The sequence below is a fragment of the Nicotiana tabacum genome, chromosome 12 (genome assembly GCF_000715075.1).
Source record: "Nicotiana tabacum cultivar K326 chromosome 12, ASM71507v2, whole genome shotgun sequence".
Taxonomy (NCBI): Eukaryota; Viridiplantae; Streptophyta; class Magnoliopsida; order Solanales; family Solanaceae; genus Nicotiana; species Nicotiana tabacum.
In genome coordinates, this window is record NC_134091.1 from 6,968,169 (window position 1) to 6,979,198 (window position 11,030).

General features: G+C 34.6%; 3 protein-coding genes across 3 annotated transcripts; all 3 read left to right on the forward strand.

Annotated features, from left to right (window-relative positions):
• Nucleotides 1-279: 279 nt before the first annotated feature.
• Nucleotides 280-609, forward strand: LOC107809811 (protein SMALL AUXIN UP-REGULATED RNA 51-like). The gene has a single exon (XM_016634499.2). It carries the CDS (start codon nucleotides 280-282, stop codon nucleotides 607-609), a length of 330 nt encoding a protein of 109 aa, XP_016489985.1.
• A 3,799-nt stretch (nucleotides 610-4,408) lies between these two features.
• LOC142166996 (uncharacterized) lies at nucleotides 4,409-6,706 on the forward strand. Its single transcript, XM_075227144.1, has 3 exons — nucleotides 4,409-5,265; nucleotides 5,846-6,452; nucleotides 6,536-6,706. Exons 1-3 carry the CDS (start codon nucleotides 4,409-4,411, stop codon nucleotides 6,704-6,706), a joined length of 1,635 nt encoding a protein of 544 aa, XP_075083245.1.
• A 123-nt stretch (nucleotides 6,707-6,829) lies between these two features.
• On the forward strand, nucleotides 6,830-7,944 carry LOC107809808 (secreted RxLR effector protein 161-like). Its single transcript, XM_016634496.1, has 2 exons — nucleotides 6,830-6,917; nucleotides 7,343-7,944. The coding sequence occupies exons 1-2, from the start codon at nucleotides 6,830-6,832 to the stop codon at nucleotides 7,942-7,944; spliced, it is 690 nt and encodes a 229-aa protein (XP_016489982.1).
• The last annotated feature ends 3,086 nt before the right edge of the window (nucleotides 7,945-11,030 follow it).

Consider the following 11,030-nt stretch of genomic DNA (forward strand, 5'->3'; position numbering starts at 1 on the left):
GAAATTAATATAATTCATAAACTTCAAATGCTAAATTTGTTTTTAATGAATAATAACCGATTTTTTTAGGTCAATTTAACGTAATAGCATAAATATTTTAATAAAATTTTATCAATACATTTAAACCCGGGTGGGGTTAGGGTAATTTAAAATTTCTCTATTTATACCCCTCAAAACTCCTTTCATTTCCACAACACTCAATTTCCCAAGTCTTATAAATCCTTCTTTTTTCTCTCCTTTCTCTTACAAAAAGTTTCTAAATTTTCTTTCCCTCAAACAATGGCTATTAGGAAATCAAACAAGTTGTCACAAACAGCAATGTTGAAGCAAATCATGAAAAGATGTTCAAGTTTGGGTAAGAAAAATGGATCCTATAATGACGAGCAATTAGGGCTTCCATTAGACGTACCAAAAGGCCATTTTGTAGTTTACGTTGGAGAAAATAGAACAAGATATATTGTTCCAATTTCTATTTTATCAAGACCTGAATTTCGTAGCCTCCTTCAACGTGCAGAAGAAGAATTTGGTTTTGATCATGATATGGGTCTTACAATTCCTTGTGATGAAGATGTTTTCGAATCTCTAATTACTTCGTCAATACTAAGGTAAAAAGAATGAAAGTTAGAGCTAGTCGAGCCAGTAGGTTACGAATATAAATCTAGGCGGAGCTAGCTAGCTAGGTTGTCTGAAGTAAAAAAATTATATATAAAAGTTCAGGAATCTGCTTTATTGTTCTGTCTTTTTTTTAATTTTTTTTTTTTTGGTTTTTGGGATCATTATAACCTGGTGACGTGTACTAGGTTTCTGTGTTTGTAAATCTCAGAAGTCTGTAATTGTAATTTTCCTCGCAGTGGCGTTAGGTAATATTTGTACCCTGTGAGAGAGTTAACTAATTATATATAAATTGTAATATTTGGTGCTATTTTATTGTGTGTATTATCTGATTTATCTATCTTTGCAGCTGTTGTTTGGGTTTCAATGATCTCAACATGTCCTGGTTGTTTTTATTTATATTTTTTATTTTTTGTTCAAGTGCATTTTATGAATATTGAAGATAAATAAAAGAAGAAAAATATGCATGCCAACTCCTGTTGCTATCATATATTAATGTTTTCTTTGACTCTACATCCTAATACTTCTTTTGGAAAGACGCGAATAAAGCTGAATATATCAAGTATAGTAACTACGAATAAATATAGTTAGGTAGGACGTTAAGTAGTTTTAATTTCCATGAAAGTAGAATTAAGCTTATCTTAATGGTGGATGCGGTTGTACTTATTGAGTTTTTTTCGTTTGCCTCTTTTGGTATTCGAAACATATTAATCAGACTAATTTAGATATCTCTTTCGTCTCATCACACTCTTTAATTTTATGAGTGACTAATTAAGTGGGCACTTGAAAATTGAAATAATGATTTTTCTTGGCAATTGGACAATGATTTCGGAAAAATTAAATTTAGAAGTATTATTGAGAAAAAATTTGTCCAAAACCTAAAATGTTTGGATAGTTGAGCAGATTTTTATTTAAGTTTCTTTAGGTGTGGCAAAAATATTTTTTTCATTGACGAGTCAACGTTTCACTTGATCTAATGAAGATGTATATAGCATGCAAGTTAACAAATGAATGTAAAAGTGTCGAGACAAAAAAAAACTCTTTTTCTATTTTGATTAAAGCGTAAGTTTTGTGCCATAGTGAGTGTCAGAGGGTGTTATTTGCATAAATTGGTGCTAAGTAAATATTTTAAATATCTTCCAACTTCAATGCTACTTGACAAAAAAAAAGAAAAGGTTTCAAGTGAATTAATATTACTGTAGTATGATGCAGATATAAAATGAAGGATTTATCTATCCTATAGGGGAATGGCCATATGAATGAAAAATGTATGTTTAGATGGAAATAGCAAATGACTTTGAAATTCTACAGAGCCCACTTGGGGGAGAGACTTTTGCAGTTAAATTATGTTACGTGGATAAAACTTTACAGAGGGTTTAAATGGTGAAATGTGCGGCAAAGATTAAAAAAAAAAAAAATCGGTTTCGAGCTCTGAGTAAGTATTCTTTCAACTTTAAACAAAGATCTCGGGTTCGAGTCGAGGGTATAAGTCTCGCCTTTATTAAGAAGCTCTTTACTTTTTAATGTGAAACTTTCCGGCACGAATCTAGGTTTGAACCCTGGATATGATGTCGCCTTTATTAAAGATCCATTTACCCCTTAATGTGAGACTTTCCGGCGTAAATTTAAATTTAGTCAGATACCAATTCAAATAACAAACGGGACGACATCAAAAGAAAGATAAAGATAATATATGCATTTCTATGTAATGTATTTGCCCCATGTCACATTTTTAATCCTATAATATGGGTTGGATCATGGATGTGGTCCTGGGCCGAAATTTAGTGGGCCAAAGATATCCGTCTGATTGTTCAATCGCAGCCGTACGATGTTGTTGACTTAAGCTCTTCCTATATCATATTATTTTGACCTATTTGTTGTCTAGTATTTAAACTATTTTTAAAAATGATCTTATCTTCCTTTTTTTTTCATAATAAGAAAATTTAAGAACATGTATATCCATTCTTGCTTCAGTTAGACGAAATGCTTTTCTTTTCTTTAGTTTTTTTCTCGTGGGGTGGGGTTGGACTGTTGCCGTTAACAAAATTTGTCCCACATCCCTTTGTCTTCAGTTTGATTAGCAACCAAAGATTAATTAATATTTTCTACTTGCTTCTTGTTACATCTTGGCACAGAAAAGAAAGACCAAAATGAATGATAAGTTGATGACTTCATGTAACTGCTGTTCTAACTCCTTTTAACTTCCTATTTTGGCCAAGAAAAAACAACTGGGAAATTTTTATATAATATCCTCAAAGACAACAAGAATCAAGAATAAAAATTTTGATGTAAAAAAACATATCTTTGAAGATATAATATCTATTTAGTTCGAGTTCCTAAGCCAAGTTGAAGGTTATGGCAGTTTACATATGGTTTGAGTTGTATATATTCTGAGAATGTGCAGATATATCTTTATGAAAAAAGAAAGTATACCTGAAGAAATGGATCAAATTATAAACAAAGAAACATGTCTTGTAAATATTAATTAGACTAATAGGTACACAAAAGTCAAAAGCATGCCGATGCTGGTTTTCTTTACCTTGAATTCCAGGCGCCAGTTTGAAAATACTTTGTTTATTTTATTGGATACTTATTATTTAGCTCAGACTAATATTAATATCGGGCGACTCTATTATAACAAAATGAAAAGAAATTACGTTGGTTTTTTTTACATTGTTGAAAACCTGATTTTTTGTTGTTTTTACCTACTTCATTGACTATTAAACTACTTAAGATTGATATTTTTTTTTTAAATAAATATATATCTTGGGATATGAGGGACCAAATTGTACACAATAGAAGTAGAGGGGAGTTGTTTAGAGTTGGTTAATATTAGTTAGTTAAAGTTGATGTTATGACAACTGTAAATTGGCTGTTAATTAGTTAGTGGAGTTAGGGGTATTAGCACTATATAGTGCAGCTACCTTGTATTGATCGAAGACACAGAGAAGAATACAATTCTCATTTCTCTTCTTCCTCATTTCATTTCTTTTGTTTCTCTAGAGCTTGAATCCAACATGGTATCAGAGGGGCACTGTAAATCGATCAATCTCCGGCGAGATCCAAGCTTTCTAAGCTCTTTTTCTTAACCAGCTATGGCATAGTGAAGTCAATTCCCTAGATCATAATCATCCATTGTTTCTGCAAGCTTCAGATGCACCAGAGTTAGTTTTAATTCCACTCAAGCTCACAGGCCCAAAAAACTATACACTGTAGAGTAGAGCGATGAAATTGGCACTCCGGGGAAAGAGCAAGCTGGGATTTGTGGATGGATCGTGTGTGAAAAGCATGTATAAAGGTGAGTTAGCAGAATAGTGGGAGAAATGTAATGCAATTGTTCTTTCATGGATTGGTAGTACTGTCTCTAATTAATTGATGCCTAGCATTGTATATGCATCGAATGCTAGAAAAGTTTGGGCTGATTTTCAGGAGAGATTTGATAGATCAAATCTAACTAGGATCTATCATCTATGGACTGCTATTGCAACTCTGAGACAGGGGACTGATTCAGTTACTAGCTATTGTCTAAAATGAAAGATTTGTGGGATGAGTTGGATGTAATTGCACCTTTAGCATCATGTGATTGTGAAGAATCTAGGCCATCTGTAGAGTTATTGAAAAATATACGATTACTGCAATTTCTCATGGGGTTGAATGAAAGCTATGGGAATATTAGGAGCAACATTTTAGCTAAGAGGCATGTAATCACTGTGAATGAGGCTTATGCAATAGTTACAGAAGAGAAAAGCCAAAGAACCATGGGGTAACATACACGTTGAAAGAGCCTCTTACAATGATGGCAGGAAAGAGTCATGAGTTCAGACAAAAAAGGCCAGGATTAGTCTGTGATTACTGTGGTTATAAAGGAGACCTCAAGCAAAGTTGTTACAAGATAGCAAGGTACCCACCAAATTTCAAAAGCAAGAAGAAAGACCAAAACACAGGAGGAAGGACCTATGTGAACAATGCAACCACCAGTGAGATGAAGCAGGAGGTTATGATGCCAACTCAAGGAAATTTCTTTGCTGAGGAACATTATAAACAATTGGTGAATTTGTTGCAGAAAACAAACACAAGTGACTGTTCTACAAATACTGCATGTATTATCGTTTTAATGGTAAATGTAGTTGCTAATGATCATGTTTGGATAGTTGACTCAGGAGCAACACATCATGTGACACATTGCAAGAATGCTCTAAGTAATCTTAAAAGAGCAGACAATAGAACAGATGTAGTTCAATTACCAACTGGCAATAAAGCAGACATAACACATACAGAAGATGCAGTAGTGTTAGGAGACAAAAGTATTGAAGGAGTTCTATATGTGCCAGATTTTAAATTCAATATATTATTAGTATCTAAACTTACTAAGCAATTATGTTGCTCAGTAGGTTTTTACCCTGATTTCTGCATATTATCAGGGGCTCTACAATGGCAAGGTGTGGGGATTGGTAGAGAAAATAATAGATTGTACCTGATAAAAGAGAACCTACCAGTAACAACAACAAGCTTCTTAAAGGGTTATGGAGATACAAAACTGTGGCATTTGAGGCTAGGCCATGCATCAGCTAAATCTATGGAACACATTTCAGCATTGAATAATAAGATACATACTGGAGTGCAGGACAATTGTGAAGTATTTCCTTTGGCAAAGTAGTATAGATTACAATTTTCTACTAGTAGTACTAGATCAAGTGGTTGTTTCCAACTTGTTCACATGGATGTTTGGGGACCCTATAAGGTACCTACATATGACAAAAAATTTTATTTGTTACAATTGTAGATGACTATAGCAGATTTACTTGGGTTTGCTTAATACAATCTAAGTGTGAAGTAGTTGTTGTAATAAAGAACTTCCTAGCAATGATAAAGACTTAATTTGAAATCATTGTGAAGGTTGTTAGATCGGATAATGGTACTGAATTCTTCAATTCTCAATGCAACATTTTATTTTCTTCTCTTGGAATAATACATCAGAGTAGTTGTCCATATACCCCACAAAAAATGGGGTGGTTGGACGAAAGCACAGACATATCTTGGAGGTAGAAAGAGCCCTAAAGTTTCAAAGTACAGTTCCTAGAAGATTCTGGGGTGATTGTGTAAGGACTGCAGTATATTTGATAAACAAGTTGCGCACTAGTGTGTTACAAGGTAAATCACCTTATGAGTTATTATATGGAAAACTAGTTAAGGTGGATCACTTAAGGGTATTATATTATTTGTGCTATGCAAGTAACCTACCTAAGGGTGATAAGTTCACAGTTAGGGCAAGAAAGGTTGTTCTTATTGGATATTCAGAGACTCAAAAGGGTTACAGGCTATATGATCTTGAAAATATGAGCATATTTGTTAGCAGGGATGTGATGTTCAAGGAGGAGATATTTCCTTTTAGAAATAATACATGCCCAGATGATGCAGAGGATCTTTTTACCTCTCCAAATTCATTGGAGGCAGCAGAGATGCAACAATCACATCCAACTGTACTTCCATTTACATATCAGAATATGCAGCCACAGATTGAAGACACTACTAATACTACAGTAGGGGAAACCACAAATGATGCAAGAGGTTTAGACAATGTCATACTAGATGGAGAACATGAGAATGTAGCTCAGGTGAATGACAATTCTATTGATGGCCAAGCAGTTGAGCCAACAGAAGCCCAACAACATTCTTCAGAACCAACAGAATCTGAACAAGAAGTTAAGCCAACAGAAGCTCAGGAGCACTCCTTGGAACTAACAGAGAATGGAAATGTACATCCTCAACAAACATCTACACATATGGGAACTCGGAAGTCTGGTCGACAAGGAAAGCCTTCCATTTGGCTTAAGGATTACGTCACTAATTTTAAGACACACACTAACAATCCCTACGCTATTTCTAATGTCATTTACTATGATAACTATCTCCTGTATATCAGTCCTACCTTAGTATTTTTTCAGTCTTAACTGAGCCACAGTCTTTCAAAGAAGCTGTACATGATCCAAGGCGGATAGAAGCGATGAACCAAGAGATTAAAGCACTTGAAGATAATCACACCTATGAAGTGGTGGACCTGCCAGAGGGTGAAAAGCCAATTGGTTCTAAGTGAGTGTTTAAAATCAAATACAAGTCCATTGGTGAGGTTGAGAGGTTCAAGGCACGTCTGGTTACAAAAGGATACACTCAATAAGAAGTGTTGAACTATCATGAGACATTTTCCCTAGTTACAAACATGGTAACTGTGAGAACTGTCCTTAGCATAGCATCCTCAAATGGGTGGATTCTACATCAAATGGATGTCAACAATGCATTCCTACAGGGTAATTTATATGAGGAAGTCTACTTGCTCTTGCCATAAGGTTTCCAAAGCCAGGGGAGAATAAAGTCTGCAGACTAGTGAAATCACTCTATGACTTGAAACAGGCTTCGAGATAATGGAACATTAAGCTCACAGATACCTTAGTATGAGCAAGATACCAACAGAGTGCATATGATCACTCTTTATTTACTAAGCAGTCAGGACAATACATTGTTATCATCTTGGTGTATGTTGATGATCTTTTAATCACAAGCAGTAATATGCCCTTAATAGAAGAGGCCGTAAGTACTTTGCATACCAAATTCAAAGTCAAAGATTTGGGGGAGCTTAGATATTTCTTAGGTATAGAAGTAATGAGGTCAGATTAGGGCCTACTGCTAAACCAAAAGAAATATGCTTTGGATATGATTTCTACTACATGATTAGCTGCAACTAAACCTGCTTCTACTCCTATTGAGACAAATCAGAAGTTGACTACCACAGAGTATGACCAACATGTGGGACACAGTGGAGATGAAGAATTGCAGGATATAGCAAGTTACCAGAGGTTAGTAGGTAAATTACTCTATTTGACCATCGCACGTCCTGACATTTGTTTTGTTGTGCAAGTGCTGAGTCAGTTCATACAACATCCAAAGCAATCTCATATGGATGTTGCACTTAGAGTGGTCAGGTACATCAAAGGCTCACCTGGACTTGGTATATTCCTAAAGAAAGGTTCTATCTCACATTTCACTGCCTACTGTGATTTTGATTGGGTAGCATGCCCAAATACACGAAGATCTATTACTGGATATGTTATAAAACTGGGGGAGTCATTGTTATCATGGAAGTCCAAGAAGCAACAGACAATAAGTTGTAACTCACCTGAAGTTGAGTATATGAGTCTTGCAGCAGTAGCAACTGAAATCACTTGGCTAGTTGGAGTGTTAAAGGAATTGAATGTATATTTACAACAACCAGTTGATCTCTACTGTGACAGCAAAGTTGCTCTCCAAATTGCAGCAAATCCTATATTTCATGGATGAACTAAGCATATAGAAATTGATTATCATTTTGTCCAGGAGAAGATAAAAAATGGAGTGCTCATGCATCATCATATCTCAACAAAGCTTCAATTGGCAGACATTATGACAAAAGGACTTGGTGTTGCGCAACACTGTCTTCTTCTTTCTAAGTTAGGATTTTTCAATGTATTTTAATCTCCAGCTTGAGGGGGAGTCTCGGGATATGAGGGACCAAATTGTACACAATAAAAGTAGAGGGGAGTTGTTTAGAGTTGGTTAATATTAGTTAGTTCAAGTTGCTGTTATGACAACTGTAAATTGGCTGTTAATTAGTTAGTGGAGTTAGGGGTATTAGCACTATATAGTGCAGCTGTCTTGTATTGATCGAAGACACAGAGAAGAATACATTTCTCATTTCTTTTCTTCCTCATTTTATTTCCTCTGTTTCTCTAGAGCTTGAATCCAACAATATATATGCAAGACAAGTTGCTTAATTATGTTTTCATTTAATTCTAATTAGGCGTAATGGCTTCTTGGCCACTTAAACTTGTATCGATTTGTAAAGTCGATACATGAACTTATATTTTTTTCATTTGAACACTTCAACTTGACGGAATAAATACTGATAAACACATTTGACCATTGACTAAGCCTACGTGAAAGTGGCAACTTTCAACATTAGATTTACCACATTCTAACTTAAAAAGATAGAGAAATCATGGCGAGAGGAGAAGGAGAAGACTTAGTGATTTGCCCGACGCAATTCTAATTTCATCCTCTCTATGTTGCCGGAGCGTGACAATAAAGTAATTGTGAGAAGCAACGTATTATCTAAATGATAGAGGTTTCTTTGGAAGTCCATCCCAATATCACTCGATTTCAGCCAATTCTATACTTACAGCGACAAGAGAATTCGTGATTTCGTGGGTTCCGTCAATAGAAAGCTTCATTATTGGAGATCTTTCTAGAAAATTTGAAAATTCAAGGTTTATCTCTATAAGTACAAAAAAAATTATGTTGAAGATTATGATTTATGGGTGCATTTTGCAACTAAAGGTTCTAATGTTGAAAGTTTTTCGCTTGGATTTTGAAATTATAGGTTAAAAATTATATTCTTTTTGATATTTTATTGATTTTTTACTTATATCTCTCTGCCCTATCTCCTGCTCCTCCTCCGCCGATCACCTTGCAGAAACCCTAACATCTCAACCGCTGTCCTCCTCCGTTGAACTCACAAACCCTACCCCTCGAACCCGAGCCCACTCCATTAGAAAAACAGTTCGAATCATGGATCAACAATCTCAGACCCGGGTTCACACCAGCTTACATAAATGAAGCCTTGAGAGTTCAATCCGACCCGGACCTCGCCCTTGATATCTTCTCGTATTGACCTAGGCAGTTGTTGGAAGTTTGAGACAAGCTGATGCTTCCGAAATTCACGAAAACCACATAAGATTATCTAGAAATTTCAATTTCCATTTCTTTTTCCAGTAATCAACGCATAACAATTTGGACTATTTTTAGATTTGTACTTGCCATCCTTGTGCAGGATCCATTTAGTGAATGGGGATGAGAAAGGGAAAAAGAAGGGGGAAGGGGAGGGAAAGTAGGATAGAAAATGAAAAAAATTTACGGGACGGGAGAGTTCTCTTGGGAAGATAAGAGAGATGAGAGGGGAGGGGAAAGAGAAAGGACTTTTTTTCTTTTTTATATTTTATTCTATTTCTAGTATTTTTTAATAAAAATAAAACTATTCACGCACCTTGGCAGCCTGATTTGCACACAATTTAGCCATGTCAGTTGTGCCCTTCCACATAGACTTGGTCAATGGTCAAATGTGTTTATTAGTATTCATTCCGTCAAGTTAAAGTGTTCAAATAAAAAAAATATAAGTTTATGCATCTGCTTTATAAACCGATACAAGTTTAAGCGGCCAGAAAACCATTACGCCATTCTAATTATGTAGAGGAGACAAAGTTCACATGAAAACAGGAATAATTGGGAGGATTTCATGTAGAATAGAGCATATATGGGAGGCGAGTCACTTCCAAATCTTTGTACATTTTTAGAAGTTGTCGCTTTCCAGTTTTCCATGTCTTTTTCGGCATTCTCTTTATATGTATAGTAAAATCTTCAAATCATTTCTTGTATGTATTCTCTATAAATTACATTACTGTATGGCATCCCTAATTCAATATGAAACGTACAAATGTAATGTCGTGATAACAACTTACCTAACAGACTGTATTCGTTGACTTCTATTACTTCCACCTTTTCACATATATTCCAATATTGTTTATCTCTTTCGTTTATTTGATGCTCAATGACACGTACAAGCATATTAATTAGGGCGACTGAGCATATATTAGTTTACTATATATCTATGGCGCTCTATTTTGAGTCAGTTTTAATCTAATAGAATTAATATACAACAACAACTATGCCTTAGTACCAAAATGTGAAGATTCATTGTGAAATTGACTAGTTTTATATTGCTGTTAGGCTATTGCAGCCTTCTTCCTTTATCTAGCCCTCGGACAAACACTATGAGCAAGCCACACAAAGCGGAGTTTAATTTCTCTCTATATTTTCGACTAGCATATATAAATCAGTAACAAACATAAATAAGATCTTAATAAACATACTAACATGATTAAAATACTTAGTTCTCACTAATTGGCACCACTTCTATACATCTTCTTTTTTCATTGTACCCTACTTTCGCCTATATGTAGGGGTGTTCATAAAAATTCGAAAATCCGAACCAAACCGAAAACCAAACTAAACCGACCAAAAAAATCGATACTTTTTGGTTTGGTTTGGTTTTGGTTTTAAAATTTAAAAACCGATCAAATTTGGTTTGGTTTTGGTTCTAATTAAAAAAAAAGTCGAATCAAACTGAATATATGAGTAGCTATTTTAAATTTATTATTACACCTATATATATGTATACTTTTATACAATGTTTTAAAATTTTTATAGTAAATATTAATCGTTTGCACTTTTAATACAGTTCTTTACCTTTACATTCTAGTTTAATTGGTAGTTTTCTTTTGTTAGGTGTAAGAATCTATTTCATGTTAAAAATAATATATTTTTAATTGAGT